General features: G+C 38.0%; 1 protein-coding gene across 1 annotated transcript in view; it reads right to left on the bottom strand.

The window, feature by feature from the left end:
* Positions 1–21,692, bottom strand: part of FAF1 (Fas associated factor 1) — a 148,881-nt gene that overhangs the window by 17,769 nt on the left and 109,420 nt on the right. The window contains 4 exon segments of the mRNA XM_079314543.1: positions 88–165; positions 487–567; positions 9,842–9,930; positions 12,359–12,495. Of these exon segments, the coding sequence (XP_079170669.1) occupies positions 88–165; positions 487–567; positions 9,842–9,930; positions 12,359–12,495 (385 nt within the window).

Consider the following 21,692-nt stretch of genomic DNA (forward strand, 5'->3'; position numbering starts at 1 on the left):
GAAGTTGCAGTGTGTGTTGAATGACCGTCTCAGTGCTCATAAGCTTCATGAATTCAAGAAGTTATCAGGAAAGGTAAAACACCTCACCTCACGTTCCTCCTCCTGCTCTTTCCGGATTTGTTCCAAGCGAAACTGCTCTGCCATTTCTCTCTCTTGTGCTTCCCTCTAACAAACACAAAGGACAGCCCCACATAAATATGTGATAAACACAAATGCAAAGATATTTCTCAATTTTTCCATAGAAATTAATATGAGACATAGGATATTTATTAAGCAATTTTCCCTGCCATTCCTTTCCCAAATTCTATTATGAAAAGAAGCCAGGGGGTTTAGCTAAAAGATGTAGCCACATCCAGCCCTAGTGACTTGATCTGGTGCCCCTTTATAGCAGTGAGGACTTCAGGGTCTGATGTTCAGAGCACAGCTGAAGGCATTCCCAAACTCCAAGGGGTTCCCATCCCATGGGGTCTCTCCCTCTGCACACACCTTGGCTCTGTCAGCCTCTAGTGAGATGCGGTACGCTTCGTCCTGCTCTCTTTTCACATTTTCTCTGGCTTCACGCTCATCCTAAAGGGAAAAAAAGAAAAAGAGGAAAAAAAAAAATCAATCAGTGGATCAGTATGATACATACCTTTATGTTCACCAGCACTCTTTAATCCCAGTTACTTCAGCATCACCCAACTACCACTAGGAGAAACAGATCAGAGTTGCCTCAAGGGTGATGTGGCTTTAGAAATTCTGATCACCTGAAGCTTTGATTCAGTTGCCAGGTAAGGGAATGGTGTGTCCAAGCCCTGGCCTGAGGGCTGGATGAGCACCCAGGCCCTGCACTGAGAACCATGGCAGGAACAGAGACATGGGGAGTAGCAGCCTCCAGGGGAGGTGTCACTGCAGGGGGGTATGGGTTGGACCTGGGGGGGGATTTCTCTCCTGCACCCAACAGCTTGGATGGTTTTGTAACAGGGAAGAGTGGTTTAGATGCTGAGGCTGGATTTTCATTGGCTCTCCACTCGGACTGACAGTGGGTAATAGCTGGTCTTGACAGAGAAAGCCCAATCCCAGGTCCTTCCTGGGTCAAAAAGCCCTGGGCAGGGTCCATCCAGGGTCATGACTATCAAACATCATCCAGAAGCCTCCATTCACAGTGCTGAATATTGTACAAAGATGGGAAAGTAGCAGGTCCTGCTCTGAAGTATCTCAAATGGACAGATGCAAGCAAGCAAGGAACAGAAGGTTACCATGCCAGCAAAAAGCATCTTATCCACAATCACAGCACAAAAAATAAAGGCTTGCTAAAAACACACAAATGACAAAGCAAGGCATCATCCACACAGTGGAGGATCAAAGAGTGGATATCCTCAAAAGCTGGAATAACTGCACTGGGGTGATGTCAAATAAAGCAAAGTGTACAATCAATAGCTTCATACTCTGCCTCTGAAGCAGAGACAGTGGCTGCTTCCCTGTGCTTACTCATCTTACATCTCATAATCCCCCAGAGCCCTGCAGAGGCTGCACTGGTCCCTACAAAAATCAATAGGATTTAGCTGTGAGACTGCTGGTGGGCTCAGCAGGTTTTCCCTGCAGTTATCAGTAACACAGCACTTGCACTGGGGCAATCTGTCCCTTATGTTTCACAGGAATTAAAGTCTACTACCTACTGCTTCTTGAAGAATTATGTAATCTTCCCATTCAGCTGCAATATTTATTCCACATAAAAGAATCATTTTGCTAAGCGATCAATTTTATCCTCAAAATATCATTATTTGGCAAAAACTCAATTCTGAATGGGAGGAGCCCATGTTAACTGTAATTATTCCAACATACAAACATGCCAAGATGTTCCTCAAAAAAAACCTCCAACATCTCAGTGGTTAAATCTCTAAAGAAGAATGCAAACACAGGAGGAAAGGACAAACTGCAGAGAAAACCATAAAACTTCCACTTGGAAAGGAGAAAAATATTTTCAGAGGTAATTCTTCTTCCTTACAGAAACAGGACCCAAAGTTATTATACAATCAGTGTGTCCTGAATTTTATTCCAGGATTTAGAAACCATCACTTTATTCAGCAAAGCCAAAACATGAGTAAAAGTAATTCTTTCAAAACACAAAAAAAGGACAATAACCATCCAATGGCCTTTCCTCTGCCTGGCTATTGGTAAATTTTAGGTACTCTGCTCATGGAACTTTACCATGATAGCAAAAACTACCCTACGTGAACATTCAATTTTTGAGACGAGGGGACATTGAAATAATTAAACAGCTCCCTTTTTTATGTTTTCCAAATATGAGGAAAGCTTGTTGAATACACAGAGGTTTCCCAAATTCTTCTCATAGATGGAACATAACAGTAAAAAAAAAAAAAAAAAAGTGTTATTTATACTGAGATTTTTCATAAACATACGGAAAATTTATCTTAGAATAGTGAGAACCAAAATAAACTTTTCAAATCAGCTCACTAAAGGAAGATGACTTCAGGTTATCTGCCAGAGGACAATCCTTTAAAAATATTTAGAATTATTTCAGAGAGAACCTATTCCACTTTCATGTTTTTTGACTCCATGTATCACATCTAACTCCACATGCTGAATTTCAAAGGTCACACAAGTCCAGTAATGCCTGAAAGAACTCTGAAAGATTAGATACAACTATTGCAACTACAGGCTCTTCTCCATCAAAGTTTGTTAGCAATTAAAATAGAGTTACTGCAGTTCATGGAAAAATAGAGCTAAAAAAATACTGATGTTTTACATTCTACAACTAGAATTGAAACATGAATTCCAGACATAAAAAAAGTTAAAATTATTTCTTCCCTACTCATTGCAGTTATCATCATCATAGAAAGGATTATGAAAAAGATGTCAGGAATGTGAAGAATTACCATGCATGACTGCCTGGTCCTCATAGAAATATGTGAGCCTCATCTAAAAGTAAATGACCATGCCACTGAGCCCTACATCTCACTGAAATAATACTGCTCTTACTGAAACAGACCTTAAAAACAAGCCTGGAATCCAGAGCTCTCTGGGTAAGCAGCAGATGTAATGCCATGAAATGCCTCTTTGTACCTACTTCTGTATTAATACTTCTGTTTGCTAACACTGCTCACACTTAACAGGAACCAGCTCCACATATTTTACGGCTAAATTGTGGTATTGTTCAGTTCAGAGTTACACCTTGGACAAATTTTAAACACTAGAAGAAGCAGTTCTCCCTTTTGCAATGCAGTTTCTTATTTTAGTCATCTCTTCCTCTAGAGAAGAATAAAGATACTCAAGTTTACCAGTAAGCAACAAAGGAAATCTCATAATAGTGACAGGAAAAGTGGAAGAAAATATTTTGTAGACAATCTTCCCCTGCACTAACAAAGAATATGTCAAGAATAGTCATGCCACTAACAATATAAAAAAAAATCAGAAGTGTTATCCATCAATAGAATTTGAAGCAGCTGACAATTTTCCTGTTAGACCCTACATAAATTGCAGTCAGTATTGACTGAACATCACTAAATGCATCTCCACAGTGCTTTTGCAATGAAGGCAGAACTGGCACCTTTCTTATTCAAGAAATAAAAGTATAAACAGACACGGCTTATCCTGGGTCACTTAAAAAGCCTTCACCAGCAGCAGGGGTTATACAGAATTTGTGAATTCCACAGCAGTGACTGAAGGCGTGAATGTAAACCATCCACATCCCAAGGGTTTGGGGCTTGAGACAAGGGGACAACACTCCTTTGCATCTAAAAAGGGGAGAAGTCAGGGATTTCTGCTTTCCTGTTTTGACAATGAGACAATGGAAGGACATATATTCAATGGAAGGTTGCAAATTTGAAAAAAAAATGCTTTTATTCACAGAATGTATTCTTCAGCTACGACTTCTCTTTGCTATTCTGCTTCTTAGAGATACAGTCAACCCAAAAATATCAAATGCTTATGAGAGAGCTTCAACTGACCAGAGAAAATCTTCGCCTGAGTAATATCCAGTGCATCAATACTAAGAAAAACTGATAGATAAGATTAGGAAGAAATTTAGGATAACTCTCTCATATAATTATTTCCTAAAGCATTTGTTGAAGCTAATCCTGAAATACCTAGTGACAGGCATTTTCATATGCAGCATGATGGACAAAGAGGGATTCTTTGAATTTAGGACTGCAGATTCTACAAGTTAAAAATATTTGGCTTTTTGAATGAGATATTTTGCTGCAAAAGCCAGAATTGGCCCTTCTGGGCATTTTTTCCCCCCTATTTATTACAGTCATTTCTGAAGGTAGAATTTACTGATCTAGCCCCAGGAATCAGCTTTGTACCTGATTTGTTTCAGGGAGCTGTGTTGCTCTATTCCCCACTGCCCTTTGAGACCAGTTTAACTGTGAAGTAAAACTGGAAGAGACAGAACTTGAAAAGATAACCAGGAGCAGAAAACCTTTCTCAGAGCACCAGTGAGTAAAGGGCTACTATAAGAAAGAAAGAAAAAATGTATTTACAAATGCTGAATGCCTATCTGAAAGACAGTTCATTTCACTGAACCACTCCTGAAATTAAAATCTGCAAATGCTTAAGGCTATTCATGGGAGCGTTAAAGAGGAACACCCCTTTGTCCAAACAAACCAGTGCAAGAAAGGCATTAATTTGACTCACTAAGATGACAGACTTGCACACTGTATAACTTAAACATACGTGATGGGGAATATATGGAAGGGAGAGTGTGCTGGGTGTATGGGAACAAGGAGGACAAAGCAAATGGATGTTTTAGTGGTGGCAGAACCATGAGAGGAGGTAGGATGGGCCAGGGTGAGGGGCACAGAACCACCACAGGATCCTGTCTGTCCACACTAAGGCTGAAAGCTCAGTTCCAGATACTGATTTTTGGGAATTAACTCAAGTGACAAGAAAAAAATCAAACCCAAAACCTTCAAGGAGTCCTACAGTGCCTTTCCATGGGAAAAGAGCCAGCCAGTCCTGATACATCTGCTCAGCTGGGCTGAATACTCAGTGCCTGGAGCCACCAACATGTACAGCCTAAAAGCCAAGAGACTGAAGATATTTTTTTCTCCTCCTTTCTTCCCTCTGCCATTGCCTTGCACTTTGGCAAAGCTCTAACCAGGCTGGGAACTCTTGAAGGCAGCACTTGCACCTACAGGGGTGTGAGGGGCCAAGAGCTCAATGGGAAGCCCATAGTTTGGGCTGCTATCATATTACAAACACTAAATTGAAAAATTTCATCAAATAGATTTTGATTACTGTAGTTTAATTAGTTATAACTAGTAATAATTAGTAAATGTGCTAATTAGATTTGTGAGGGGTTAAATCCCAATCTTTGCTAGAAGACTCTTATCACCACAATGCTTTTGCGCTTTGGAATTTAATGAATTTCATGGATTCTCATAAACCCTTGTTGTGCAAATACTATACACCAGGATACACATGAAAGTGTTAGATGGAACACAGATTATTCAAGGTATTCAGATGCCTGATTTCTACTGATTTACATGTGAGCTTCAGTCCCTAGCAGAGGTCTCATGCAGAGCTGATGGAAGCATTTCCCCTGCAGAAAAGGAGGAAAAGACATGGTGATACCAGGCTTCTCACAGCACAGTTCTGAAAATATCCCTTGGCCACTAAAGCCCCAAAGCACTGTGGCAGGGAAAAGAAGAAAAAGAATTTATTCTACTGTTTTGGAGTTTTGGTTTTCCTTTACATGTTTTCTAAATCCCCATCCAGATATTGGTGAGGAAGGACTTCTGTTTTCCTTAAGCTCTATAAGTATCTAGGAAAGAGATGTCACCTGAGAACAGAGGAAAGATGGTGACTCTGCAGGTCTACAGTTTTCTACAGCTTATCTTCAGTCAGAGACTTTTTACAGCAGTTTTTCCAGTTTAAAAATTCTTAAGTGTCTCTCTTTTACACTACAGACCAGTGTGCTGGTAGACATAGCTTAAAGTGATTGAAAGGTTTTAACTGTTATTTATAAAAATAAGGTCTCTGAAGCAACTGTGGGTATTACAATTCCACCTTGAAGTCTAATCCAAGAGCAGGAGTGCCAGTGTTGCATAAGGACAAAAATAAACACGATCAGAGACCTACTGTTACTTAAATGTGGACAAGTTGGACCAGCTGTGTAACAGTCAGTGCTTCTACAGTAATAAATGTTGACAGCAAAAATAAAAAATGCATTACTGAGGCATCATCAAATGAGCCCTGTCATTACATGGAAACTCCGCCCTGTATAAGCTTGTCAAAAAGTGTTACTGTAATCCTTTGAGAAGCCTCCTCCTCAGGCAATGAAGAAAAAATGTTGAGGATGGGCCCAGAACAGGTGTGCTGTGCTGTAATGCCAGGATTTAATCACAGATCTCTTCACATTAATCTCACAAAGGAACTAACTCGGATCTATTCAGGCCCATCACGCCACACTGAGATGATTATTTAACTTATTGAAAGCAAGCAAGCTCACAGGGTGTTTAAAAATGGACATTCCAGGGTGTAGAATATTTTACAACTATTATTTGTTTTTCTAAGCCCAGCACCAGGCATTGACACTTAAGAGGAACTGATACTCAAGAGGAACTGATACTACACACTCTTTTCAAAGTCAACACCCGAAAAATCTCAGGGCACACCTTGATTAACAGTGGCAGAGGCTGGTTGTCCCTGCTCTGAAATACCCTCTCTTGCTTACAGGAGAAACTTCTTAATGACATTTATTCCCTCTGGAAAACCCCCCCAGCTCCACTGTTTGAGCAGAGCTGAGGTGTCACCTCCTGTAGTGGTGACCAGGGAGCAAACATAGCTAGAAAAAGAAAATATGTCCATCAGATGCATGAAATCATTAGTGCAACTGCAGAATAACTCTGCATACACAGGATGAGGTTGGACTTCAGTCCCAGACCTGACTGCACTGGGAAAGGTGGGACTGTATCCTGGCCAAGTGGCTTCACAGGTGATGGTCACTGAATCCACAAGTAAATTACCCATTGGCCACTTATGCGAGCACATCAGTGTGCTGCTAATCCAATTTTGCTATTTTGTGGCCTGTCTTTAGAGCAATTTTAGTGCAAACTTATAAAAAGAGACAGTAGGCCACTCAGACCATCTATATACAATAGCACATCAACAGCATGGTCCAAAAGAGGCAGGAGGTTTCCAAAATGTCATCTGGTCAACACAGCAACAGCTCATGATAGACTCAGAACCCTGGAGAGGCAGAGAAAAGAATGGGACAGCAGGTTGATCTCCCTTTAAGAAAACTTGGGAGAGAAAACAGCTGCAGAAGTTACACACCAGGACAGGTATGTTGGGTTACTATGAGTACACATGTGCATCCCAAGGTTTTTAAGGTCTTTCTTTGGAGATTATGCAAGAAAAAGCTTAACGGAGTACAACACACAAATCTAAAAACTAAATCCAACTGCTAGTTAAGTGATGGTATTTTAGCACTTGACACTAAAGAAATATGCAAGAGATTTGCCCCATTAAATGTTATGAGGTTAAGCTGATAAATTTTACCAAAACATGGATACAAAAGCACAGGATTTAGCTAAACATATTATTATTACCAGCAGCTAACGAGGTGGCTCATTTAGGTGAGGTAAGTTGGTGATGCTGCTCTGAGCATCCCACCTACACCCCCTGCTCAGTGACAGGGAGCTGCCTGTAGCTACAGCCAACATCAGCTGAACACCTGGAGCAGCAGCTGGAGTGGTACCAGTCCTCCTGTACCCAAACAACCATCAGAGGGCACTGCAAAACATGCTGTGCCTAACAGGATTATGCAATGGCTGTGCTGGAAGCTTTCATGTGCATGAGAATTTCAGCTGCATAAACCCACTCATTACTGACTTCATGCTGTCATTTACAAATGTTTCCAGTTCTGGTTCTCACTCACACACACTTCTGTTTACAGCAATGCTACACTGATGACTTCTCTTTTTAAAGCACAAAAGAATTTTCTGCTTATCTTCTTGTGGTTTTACGATGGCTTATTGTTGCCATTAAGAAAACAGTAACAGAAACCGGACTCTGTATCCTGTTTGCTATTGTAATATTTGGGAAAAATTGCACCAACTGCAGTAAGATCTTAAAAAGAAAAGGTGTTGATGTTTGAACACTTGAAGTTGACAAGTACAAGGCTTACAAGAAAGCTACATGTTATGTACCTAACCACAAAAAGGCAATATTTTGTTTTCAGGCTGAAACTCTCTATTGAACACAGACTGCTTGTCAAATACTCCCTCTCTCAAATAGTAATTTCATAAAGCAAGGTAATTTTTTGTTATGAAAACTTCCTGCTTCAAAGGCAAAAGTGTCTGAGATCATCTTTTCAGTGTGCTTGTAATGAGTGGAGCCAAGGTGTAAGTAAATATTCTATTTGTGTATAGAACCCATAGAGTCCAGAAAGCTGCCCCCAAAGTTTATGAAATTTTCCATCAGTTTTCTGAATGTCAAAGTGTGTTAGAAAAAGCTCCTGCTGGGGAAGAAATGTCACCAGTGCTTTCAGTGACAGAAAAATAAAAGACTGCAAAAGACTTGAACAAAGACAGATTTTGAAGAAATGCATAAAAATCCATTTTCCATTCTCCCTAGACAGGCAGAGCACCTGGAGAAAGAAGCCAGGAGACAACAATCCCATGTGGGGACTGGACTGTCACTGTCACTGCTATTGGCCACCCAGTGAAGGACAAAGAGCAGCCCAGGATAGGAGCCAGTTCCAGGTTCTGCATCAGGTCTGGGGTCCTGCTCCTCACTCTGTTCCAATCCTATCACTTCTAGTTTCTTCTCCTATCCCTTGTTTGCTCTTACCTCTCTGACTTTTTATGCTTTTGTTTCCCTCAGCTTTTGCTTCCCTTCCTTTTTATCAGCTTTTACAGTTTTTAATTCTTGACCTCTTCTGGAGCTCATCTGTGATAAAAATTTCATCTTCTTACTAAAGCATTAAAAAAACTCCCATATTGAACACACTCCTGTTAAAGTGCAATAAAAAATTCAGTTATATTGTGCCTTGGATTTTTGTTGTAATCCTCATGTTTAAATTTGTGTTCAGTATTAACAAAATTAAAGTCAATTTCTCTACCAATGAATTACAGGTAGCATAAATAAAGAAGAAAAAGTGAATGACAGATATTGTGCAGATAATGTACCTTCATATTATAGTCAGTAAATCTTGTACTAATGAGATACAAGATTTAAATGTGAAGAATGTGTTTAGTGAATTATTGTCAATCAATGTCTATACAACAGGATAAGAATAATCTTGAATGGCAACACACCTATTATTATAAATTCCTAAGTACTTCATTACTTCAAAATGTCACTCTCAATTTATAGAGTAACAGATAAAGATCTTTCAGCTGTGTAACTTACTGTGTCTACTTCTGTGTAATTGAAACACTGGTTTTGAGAAGTCTTGTGATCATTTATGCATTCTGCATCATTCTGAATGGTGGTTCTGGTTGGTTTCAGGCCCCTTTTAAACATACACATTTAAGATATATTAATCTATTTCTGTCTTCTACCTATGACTTGGAGCTGGTCAGTGGCAAAAAATCAGATAATTTTCCTTGTATGAGCATATTAAGCTATACAATAATAATTATTCTAATATAAACAATCACTGGTGACTAATGTTCAGAAAAAGGAAAGAAGTTGAAAATAACAAGACCAAAAAGGAGTTGTTCTGAGATACCCAAATACACAAAGGAGACTTTACCTTTTTAATATCTGACAATGGAAGAGACACTAAAACACCTCACACCCAACTCCACTGGCTAAAAAAACGTGGTTCATTTACATCCCCACTGATCAGGGAAGCCAGGAGGTATCTGGAGCAACTTTCAGTGCTCACCTCATCCTTTATGTCTTCCTGCTGCTGGGCACTGAAGATCTCCATCGCAGCCATCAGCCTCATCATTAGCTCATCCACTGTTGTGTTACCTAGCAACAAAGGAAGATAGCTGAACTTCATTTCATTAAAGTTATTAAACAAAAAAAAGGTCATTTTAGAATTAATCCATAAGAAATAGCCAGACTTAAAAAAAAAAAAAAAAAAAAAAAGACAAGAGTAGAAAATGCAAATATCTCAGTATAATGCTTTCAGTTCACCTTTTTACTGAAAATTCAAAATTATTTTTATGAAGGATGATCACAGGTTAAAATATCAGGTGGTTCAAATCTGAACAATTGCTTTTATGTTTGCATATATTAACTTTATTTTGTCTTTTAGTCACTGATGTTAAAGGAAAGCAGTAGATCTGGGATTCCCTTATGTGAAATTGATTTTACAGTTTTAGAATTCCCAGGGAGACTGAAGGAACTGCTTAATCAGGCAACAAAAGGTAGGATGTTGGCAGCAGCATCCAAATGGATTGGTTTAAAACAATGGAAAAACTCAGAATACAATGATTGAATGGATGTGTGTGCACATTTTATTTGGGTATAACTAGTAATAAAATTTCAAATACTCTATTTTCTTCAGTCTATTTACCTCTCAAAAACTTATGTCATCCTTGTGTGTATCATGAAATAGAATGTGTAATAGGAAAACAGATATCTCCCCATATTTTCCTTCCAGCATGCCTCCAGTCTTCATAAAGACTGAAAGATTAATTTCCTACTAAGATGCATTTTTTGTTTTTTCTTTCTAAACTGAAGACTAGGCTACCCATTAAAGCCACTTATCATAGTAGTTAAAAGGTCTTAAACCATGAGAAATGGTCAAAAACTAAAAAGTCTTAACATCTGCCAGCCTAAACAGCTGTTGGACCCCAGCAGAACAAGCACCACTAAAGAAAACAAGACTGTCCCCATAGTTTCCAACCCCAGGAAAAAAAATAAAAATCAAAAGCAAACTTAGACAGTCTGCATTTCAATAAACGCCACTGGGGTCTTAGGTTTCTATATAGTTGTATCTCTTCTGTCAACATGCCTTCTTGCCCAGCCCTGAAAGGCCCTCATTGTTCCCATTTCTAACATTTGCTACCTTAGCAGAAAATGTTATCCCACATGCTACAACATGCTGGACTTCAGAGACTACCATTCATTGAGGCAGTATTGTTAAAAGATACCAGAGTCCCCATTCCTGGGAAAACAGCAAGCAGAGATTGTGTGATTCTTGTTAAATGAGAAATTTAAGGAAGGCTACAATAGGTGATCGTTTTAGTTTAGTGCAAAAGATTGCAGAAAACCTGAGAAATCATTAATTTAATGCATGCAATTAAACAATCTGGATTATTTTTTAATATAAAACTGCACTGTATTATGATTTTGCATTGTAGCTAAAGCAGTTAAGTACTTAAAGTCAGCAGCACCACTGACTTCAGTGGAATGGCAAAGGTTCTGAACTGTACTGCAGAGTCAGAAAACCAAGCTACTTATAAGACTATTTCTATGAAATAACCACAAAATGAAATAGGTTTTACAAGTTACAGGCATTCATACCATGAATTAGTGTTGTGCTGTACCTTGCACTGAGGAAACAAAATCTGTGCAAAAATTAACCACTTTGTCCACAGGAAGGAACACTGCAGATTCCTCAAGAAAAGTATTAATCCCAGATGCAGAAAGAAACACTAATGTTTGTCTGCAAAAGGCAGCATTTCCTGAGGCTGAATTTCCCCAGGAAAATGAAATTACAATAAAGATTGCTAGATATAAGCGATAAAAAAATGAGAACACAGTGTCATGAAGACAAACTTGTGGAGAAAGCAGAAGAAATGAGAGGCAGCCATTCTTTGATGTGCTCTAATTTGAAGAGTTACTGAGAACAGCAGTCAGAGGGCAACATTCCACATCTAAGTCATCCTGCTGTCAGTGAAATGAGAGGAATGGTTACACCAGAAAGAACTGCTCATGTAAGCCAGAAAGCTTCATTTATGTGAGATTATATTAGGAACTTAAATCCTGATCTGATGTGGGGGTCTCGATGCTGCAGGCAGGTCTGAAGAAGCAGCTCATGTCCAAATATTAGCAACAGGAGCCCAGGTATTACAAGGAACTACACACAAAGAACCAACTGCATTCCAGCACTATGCAAAAAGTGCAGCCAGGATATTTTGGAAATTAGGAATATATTTGGATACAAATTTGAAAAACTAAGTGTAGTTCCTTACTTAGGAAATTAAGCTTCCACTGAAAAAAAAAAGAAAAATGTAAACTACAATTCTACTACAGTCAACTTCAATCTCTAACACCATGCTAATGAATACATTTATGAGTAGTAGATAATTATACCATGGCAATTTAATGTGTGCATTGTGTAATAAATTAATATACTGGACATCTTAAAAGAGAAACAGTTAGCAAAGACCTCTCATAACAGTTCCAATACTCACATAAGGAATACTTGTAATGTAAAGAACTGTACCTTGTATTACATTCAACACTTCATTAGATGATCGTTTTCCCATAATAATAAGGAAAAGTGGAAACTGGTCTGTCTTCTGAGTTCGAATTGTTTGGGCTACAACACTCCCAAAATGTCTAGTGCACATCGTCAGAAACCTTGTGGGGGAAGAAAAATAGTTAACATTGCAGAGGATTTTTTGAAGTTAAGTTAAAAAAAATAACTATGCTAAATTCAGCAGTTTAACTGTATGTTACCTACTGTTTAACACGTTCGGCATTCAGTTTTAGAGCTCTTTATCTCTTTGTATGACTAAATTATTATAATATTTACAAACATGAGAGAGTCCACCTTGTCTAAATTGAAACAATTAACAACTGCTTGAGACAGTGATTTATTTCATGGACAATTCAATTGCTTGTTACACTGCATGAAGACCGTAACTCAAAACTACCTCCAAAAATAATGATGCTGAATCAATTGTTTAAAACTTCTAAAGAGAAACTAAGTAGAGCAACAATCTAAAAAACATGGTGAAGTAAAAAGTAGTAAATTTCATATGATAGCATAATTTAATAATGAAAGAGCAAGAAATTGGTTTTATCAGTCACAGAATTAAAACATGGTACTTCAGAATTGTATTTTCTTTTGTACTAGTGCCCTGCCAGTGACATACTTAGCAGTGTGGTCTAAAAAACAATAATTCTAAGCTTTTGACCAAAAAAAGCTCTTAGATATTAGCATACAGAAGTCTAACATTAGTATTCTTAACACGATCTTGAATAAATGAAAAAACTGATAAAGCTTTTCTCTTCCATTAAAGGACTGTTTGAAATTAGCATTTCTTTCAAGAGAAAAGGGTAGCTTATGATATGTTTTCAGATCTGATGGTAAAAAGTAAATGTCATAATAATAATGAATTATGAAAGACCAAATGCAAATATAGAATGCTTTAATAAGATCCAATTTAATAAAGTCTGTAAAAATAATGGACTTTTAATAACACGGGTCACAAAAGGCAAAACAGTGGAAATTCTGAGGACTAGCCACTGGTACAGGCTTATTAATTCTTAATTATGTTCATGAAAGGCAACTTAAATCGTGTGTTTTCTTATGCCTTATGATAATATTTTAGGTAACAACTACTCTGAAATGTATGCTCTAACTGCAGAGCAAAGTCCCGTTGTCACATGCATTAGAAGCCAAATCTATTTGAAAAGACAAACTGCATTAAAATGTCAAGTGCTCCAAGTAATTTCTTCTCAAAGATACTGAAAAGATTCAAAACTGTGATTTTATTTATATATACATATATATATATATATATATATATATATATATAATCCAATAAAATGGGTAAAAATGGATAACCTGACAAGTACAGCATTGGGCTTATATGAGATACCTGAAGTACTAAAAAAAACCTCCTCAGAGAGAATTTGTCTTTGGATGGAAGGCAATGGGTGGGGGTGGCAAGCAAGTATTTCAAAGCCATGAGTGTTACTCCTTGATTCTCTGTATTTTTCAACTCAGAACAATCACCCACAAAGAAGACATCAAAAAAGCTGAACAAACCCTGCTATATCAGAAACAGCCACATAGACACGTAACATCTGGTAAGGATAAAACAGCATCTGTAAAGCCTGGACATAGAAACTCTTCAGATAAAGAATGGTTTTTGATGTTTTCCTTTCAAGGTGGGAAGAGGTAAGTGAAATGTTGGCCTCAGAAGTCAGTAGTGATCTTCCACAGCAAAATTACTTCTGTGAGTTCAAGGTCTCACTCTTGGAAGCAATAAAGACAGTGGACAATTGAACAGAATTCCTGAGACTTGTGCATTACAACAGTTTAAGAACACACCACAGAAGAAAAGCACTCAACTTTCATGGAAAAACAAAATATTTAACTGGAGGTGAAGAAGTGCTGTAGAGAATAATGCTAGAAGAAAAAATCTAAAGGGACTCCTACAGTACTAGTTGTACTAGTCAAAGGGTGCTGGTTTGTTAATTTTTTTAAAAAGTCTATTTTGTATTTTGTCAACCAATAGCTCAGTCCCAAAATATGCTTTTATAGGTATAGGTTTTACATGCAGAAAATTCTGAATGAGGTATTTCAGTATGTTAAGAAGATTTTATAACTTTTTTCATGGGAGATGAATTTTTCAATGCAGGACTTCTGGCTGACTGCATAGAAGCTAAGAGGTTATGACACCTTGGGGTCCTCTGTAATCCAGGGACAGGACTCAGCCCCCTGGCTTCAGCAGGTGACAGGTTGCTGTGAGGGCACACACTTTCCTGGCTGAGTAGCAGCAGCACAGATCCCAGATGCCAACATCTCCCCTCATGGTGGGAATTTTCCATCATGGAGCCACTTCTTACAGCCACTGGTGCCATTGTGCTGCTCTCACCAATCTCCTCTCTTGCTGTGCTGCTGTCACAATCTGCTCAGCTCACTCACCTACCAGTGACAAGAGCAGCTTGTGCCAATTCTGGTGTGAAAGACACAGACTCTCTTGGGGGAGGAATGAGAGCCAACTCTTCTTTCCAGCACTTCCAACACTCAATAACCAATGTCAAGACCACTGCACAGGCAGCTGTGATGAGAATGTTCATGGGGGATGAAGGAGGTTACCAGTGTGTCCCCTCAGGACAAACAAGAACATCTCACTAATATCAAAACACATCCTTCCCCCTGGAACCAAGTAAGACCCCACTTGTCTGCTGAACTAAAAAGCAATAAAGCCAACAAGAATGTGGAGATGGTCAAACACTGGAACACTGAATAGAGAGGCAGCAGCAATCCCCAAAATTGCCACTGCACAAGTCCTGTTCACCAGTGGCCACTCAGCTCACAAAGCTGCTGTTTTACTACATGAGTACAAGTTGAATTTTTATTAATGATTTTTCCCCCTTTTTCTGCCTTTACTGATTTGGTATTTGCAGACCTTTTTTACTTTCAGATTCATAACCAGAAAGAAAGAAAAAAACCCCCTTCCCTCTGTGCTAATATTTACTGTTAGAAGTGAGCAGGACCAAAACAACTTGGTGCAATAACCAGTATCTTACTCTGTTCATCACTTACAAGGGATTTTCTTACTTTCATCTAAACAGAAGTGTGCCAGGTCTCTCAGTGGCATCTCCAGAGCTGCCAAAAAAATGTGCCTGTGGAGTCCATCAAAGAGACAGATGTCCCTTCAGGGAAAAGGGTTTTCCACAGTGTTGGATTTCTGTGATCTCCAACCAACAGTGGAAATAGAGGAATGCTGCCAGAAAGGGAGGGAAAGCAGCACCCTACTAGTCCTTTTATTCTGAAGTTACAAAAATATTAAAGGAAGGAGTAGGACAAAGGCAAAAAAGCACTTTATAAAATAAAAAGCAATAAAAAAATAATCTCAAAAGTTACAAGATAAAAGTTCATCAAGAAAAGTAAAAGTTCTGGCAGGCTGCACCATTTCTTTCATGACTCAGTAGCAGTGAAACCAGTTACAGCTATAGAATAAACATGGACACTGACCATGGCTTGACAAAAACAAGCTAAAAAAATTCAGAAATTAGTGAAGTTTTTAAAATGTAGATTGAACAGGTATTAATGCTTCAAAACAAGTTAAAAGTGGCACAAAGGAAAATTTTTTCTGGCTCCATGAAGATGTTGATTGGGGGAGTTGCTGGTGCCTGCACAGCAATTATCTCTCCACATGCACTTGGAGACAACCTGTGTGAGGAGTTATCATCTTTGCAGCACATGAGTTTTCCAAAGAAGAATGTTATCATTTCCTAGCAGCTAATATGTGAGGCCTTATATTAAAATACACTCCTGGCATAGCTTTTTGGTAATTGTATTTATTTTTAAATAACTTTTAGTAATGTAGTAACTTATTTAATATTACTTTAAAATAAGGTCCGAGAATGCAATTATGACAAAATAATAGCTTTAAGAATATATTGAAAAAAGTTTTAAATATTATCGAGTCTCAAATCCAAAGGAAATATTTATTACAACTTAAGAAATATTACAAAATCCAAAAGAGAAGAGGAATTCAGAATCCTTTCTCTCCATGCAGAAAAGTGGCCTTGAAAGACATGGACACCACCCACCAGCCACCACTGAAATAAAATACCAACTACTCAGTGCCTGTCCTCCTCCTGATCCCCAATGTCCTGCAGGAATCAAACTGATGATGCAACCTGATAGGATTAATAGCTCTGCATATACTCCAAATTGATCTGCCTTCTCAAGGCATCATAAATAAAATATAAATCTCAAGCAGTCAACATAGTGACAGAAAGAGCAACTAAACCTAAAATGTTAACTCTAGCTGGTTTATGCTAATCCAGTTATCCTGCACAAGGAAACCAACTCAGAGGAGTTGTGCTCCTGGAATGTGCTGAGAGACACTTGATGCTACATTTTGAACGTTTTTTTGTATGTTCAAAAAAAAAAATTCAAGTTCTCATTGGCTTTTGCTTTTCTTACCCTCTCCCCAGCACCTTGATGCTATTTAACAATTGTATTAGCAAATGTCTAGTGCACTTAAGGTCAAATTCTCTTCCATAAAGAGAGAGTTCAGCTCTCAAATGTATATAAAAATGCATTAAAAATAAAAATTAGAAATTTTTAGATCTTCATAGTATTCGTAGTAATTCAGATTTTCTTTAATTTTTGTATCAACAGAAACAACAAAGTTCTGGCTATTTGTTACAGTCTTACTCAAATAAATTCCAGTAGTTACATTTTATTTTTATGCACAAAAGGGAAAACTTTGGAAAAGTTTTCTCCTAAAATGAGGCCCTTTGGCACATAGTGCCCACTATGCTTCCTGGAAAGGACTTTTTAACAAAACAGAAAGGCTGCACTGGAGATGCTTTTTGATGTATCTTCCTAGCAGCAGCAGCAGCAAATCTGACAATCTCTCCTAAAAGACCTATTCCATTTAAGAACACAAATTGGATGACTTTGGGCAAAAAAAGAGTGATTTATATATGACTAGATAATTCCCCAAAGCAAACCTTGAACAGCCTTGAACATCTCAGAAATGGGTTTGGAAAAAAAGTAACTTCTTTGTTGAAGAAAACAATTATGAATATTAAATATGTAAGATGTCTGATTGTTTTTAATAATAATTATATAATGTGCAAAGTCAACATAAGACTCATTAAAATGTTAATGTAAAAATAACATTTTTGTATTAGGCATTTACATTTTTAAAAGAGTAAAAGCTGAGGTCCTGAATTGGCATATTAAAATGATCTTGGTGTCCATAATGCAGTTACTGCCTTACCCACACTGGCAGGGTTGTAACTCAGACACAAGGAGCAGCAGACACAAGGCATGTTTTAAAGAGGTATACAGCAGCCTAAATCAAATTATGTGGGTAACATCTTCAGGATCCACATCAGATTCAGATGTTAAAAAGAATGATTTTATCCACTTCTTCTTTATGTAAAAGTAAACCCTACATGAGTGGGTTATCTATCTCTTCCTAAAACATGGAAGATCTGATTCCCATCCTGAAAGGTTCAACCAGATTAGATAAATACTTCACAACCCCATTCAGTCTAAACTAAATCCCTCTAAACCCATTAGTTCATCCTTGGACACCAGGCAAAGTCACTTGTGAAAGTATAAATAAAATTTACCTTGACCCCTTGCTAGAACACTGCACAAAGAATGGAACACACAAGATGCACTTTCATCATCACCTACCCTGCCCTGTATGATGCCCTAAGGAATACCCAAGGCTTGCCACAGGTAGATTTAATATACAGATTTAATAATAGCCTAGATAAGAACAGATAGTGTGTTTAGTTACTTTACAGATGTTGGTAAAGTGGGAGAAGCTACAAGCACATTAGAAGTCAGAGAATACAGATTAATCTTGACAAGCCAAAGAATCATCCTGACAAGTAAAATACAATTCTGTAAAGTCAATGAGGGTCTCCAAACTGGAGAAAAGATTGCACAAATACAGTAGAAGAGTCGAGCAATAGAAGAACACAACCAGATCCTTCCTCAAAACAGTTCAACAAATATGTCTCAACCACCTGTTCTTTTGCCTTCACCCCTTTTGAACAGGACACAAAAAAGGAGGTTTTTTTCACTGTTTCTGTTCAACAAGCTTAATCAACTAGTTGTAGTCTGAGTACAGTGGGATAGAACATTCTTTGAGATTTTGTTTTAGAGTGGGGACTCAAAACATATGCTTACATATCTATCAGTTTAATTAATTCCTTGGGTTTAATATCTATTTTTCTCAGATGACCTTAGAACATTGTTAAAGGCACATAAACTGATGCACCAAAAACCTTGATAACATCAGAGAGGCTGCTTTCTATTTATAGCTGGATATTATAGACATCCATATCTTCCTAATCACGACCACATCAAAATGCATTCTCTGCTGATTTTTAGTTTTCCAAATTTGGACATTTTTAGATTACTAACATGAAATTACCTTGAAGCACATAAATATTTAAGCAGGGATAGTTTACCTTTTCTGGTGGGTGTATAATAAACAGTTTAACCATCATCTATATACAGGCTGTTTTGTTCTCCATCTAAAGAGACAATCACCTTTTATCCTTTTCCTTTTTTTTCCTTCGTTTTAGTGCTATTAGGAAACTATTCACAAGTGCAACCCTGAACAATACTATGCAGTAATTATGACTAAATGACAAAGAGATGCGAACAATTACCGAGTCCATTCTGAAACCCTACACTAATAAGTCATTAGATGCTGCCCTTGCCATGAGCCTTCTAAAAGCTTCTGAAGTTACAAGAACACACGGCATTGTTCCTTAGGACAATTGCTGCTGGCAGAATGCAAACCTTGAGTTAAACCATGCTGCAAATTGATCTTGACATTCTGTTAAGACCGCCACTAAAATCAAAAGCAAAGGAGAAAAGGAGAAAATGAGCGGGTGGGATGTAATCATGGACCAGAAGGGTTCCCTCCTCACCTTCTTTCCTCTTCCTGCTCAAAACAAACCATACAGAAAATGACAAACTCGCCTGGTGTTTGAGAACCTTTATTTTTAAAACATTAATTAGACTTCTGACCTGTTTTTATTGACTGGCACTGTATTGCTATTAAAGTAAATTAAATAAAAAATTGCAGAATACAATAGAAAGGGTTTCACACGTTCTGTGAAACCTTTAAGGATTTAGTGCCTAAAGAACACATCCAACAGTTTTTCAAGCAATATATACAGAATCTGTGGTCACTCCTAAAGAGGCAGTGAGAAATTAACTCACCTCCTCCCGCTCTCACAGACCCCACACCTGCAATATATTTGCTGAAGGATCAATGGGATTGGGGAGCTGGAGTAATAATGGTCAACTGGTCTTCATCCAGGCATGCATCATTCAGTAGGTTAGAATTAAGGGTCAGCAACTGTGAATATGGCTAATCACTTGATGACGGAAATTGCAGGTGAAGACAACCTGCTGCTGAGAAGCACTTCAGTGAATTAACTCTTTCCTAAGCTTAAGCAAGTGAAAACCTATCATTTGAACATTAAAACTAACAAGTACCTGTCATCAGAGCACAACTGGCAACACCTTGATATACGGTGCCCAAGGGCAATGATATCAGAAGCTAAAAAGCTGCTACAGATTTTTGAGTCGCTGTCTTATGGTTTTGGCTTTGCTTAGCAAACACTGTGTGTGCTGGAAAGCCCTTAATATTACACATTATCTGTGTTTGTAAATGCTGTGTGTGTGTATATATATCACAATACATCTTTCCTGGATACAAACATATTAAAGCACATTAATGAATTAACAAAACCAGTTAGGCATGGGTTTGCATAAATACATACAACTCCCATGCATGTAATTGTATTAGAACAATGGTATTGACTCAATTCTTTGAAATAAAAAAGTGCCAGAACTGGAGCTGTTCATGTCTGGCTCTCCTCCTTATCTATCCCAGAATCCCTGTGGAAATTGAGGAATTGCTCAGCCCAAGTGATGGCCCAAGGTGTGTGCTTGGGCCAAATGGCAGGCCAGAATTGCCAGCAGATTGCCAACAGGAACAGATCACAAGAATATTTCAAAGAGTTGCTCCCTAAACTGAAGTCTAAACTACAGGAGATAAAGATTTCATTTATGTTCCTTAACAGTATTATAAAAGTACATTATTTTCCTAAATGAAGGCTCATTTTATTTTCCCTTTATTTATAATTTTTTAATGATTAATGAAAATTAATCATCACAGAACTTACTCAAAGTAGCAATTCCATTTACTGCAAGCCTGATGTCAGAGGAAATTAAAACCCATGGAAGCTAAAACAAAACTTCCCCTCAACTGTATTAACTAGACTTTGTCTTCTTTTTGACAAAGTAACAGTCCTGTGTGGCTGCAGAAAGAAATTTTTTAATATCTGACTCCCAAATTTGTAATGTTTATGCACTTCTGTATCAGTGTCAGCCAAGAAACTCATTAGAAATTGGGGGAAATGACAAGATTTTGGAGCTGGTTTTGTTTTACAGTGTTCAGGATGGACCCTCATTTCATTAATGAGAAAACTGAAAACAACTATTAGGTCTAATTTTGGAATAGAATGACATCCATGTATCAGAAGATTTTTTTGGCTTATACAAGGAAAGTCTTTCTACTTATTTGAACTTACTGATGCCATTGCACAGTACTGAAACCATATCTTTTACTACTGACATTGAGGTGTGCCTCTTGGCTGCTGTAAATCAAGTAAGCCTGATTCCTCTGCTGTCCCACCCTGGCTTTTCCAGCATTTTTACAATGCAACTGTAAGAGTATAAATGAGCTGCTCTTGGGCTACATCATCAGGCAAAACCCAGCTCCTCCTGTTGTTGCTGTTGTCTTCCTACCATTCAAATAAAAGCTACATTTAACTGTGTTCATAGGGATACAGAAGAGAATGGGCTCCAAGACCACTGTGTCACATTCAGGGTAGTGACTGAACAGAGGGACTGAGTATTTATTTATGGGAATGCCCACAGTGCATTGGCACTTTCCAAAGGGAGAAGGAAGCATCATGCCCCCTCTGAAGAAATCACAGTCTAAGGAGCAGGATGTGACACTAAACACAACTGAGAAATTATTCTAATTCGAGCCAGCATGCCTTGTTTACCCCTTACTATTTTTTGACCTCACTGTTAATATGACAGTTTCTTTGTTGTTGTTAACAGAAAGCAAAAAAAATGAAGGCTTAAAAACCCTATCGTCCAGCACAATCAGGGACTAAGTTCATTGAGAGCAGCTATAAAGCCTTAAACAAGCCCTTTATTTTGTGTTTTAAGAAGTGTCATAAGGAGTTAATAGGACACAGCTGTACAGGCTCTTTCTAACAAGCAGCTTCTGTCGCTTTGGTCACCA

This window comes from Erithacus rubecula, assembly GCF_903797595.1.
Source record: "Erithacus rubecula genome assembly, chromosome: 10".
Classification (NCBI taxonomy): Eukaryota; Metazoa; Chordata; class Aves; order Passeriformes; family Muscicapidae; genus Erithacus; species Erithacus rubecula.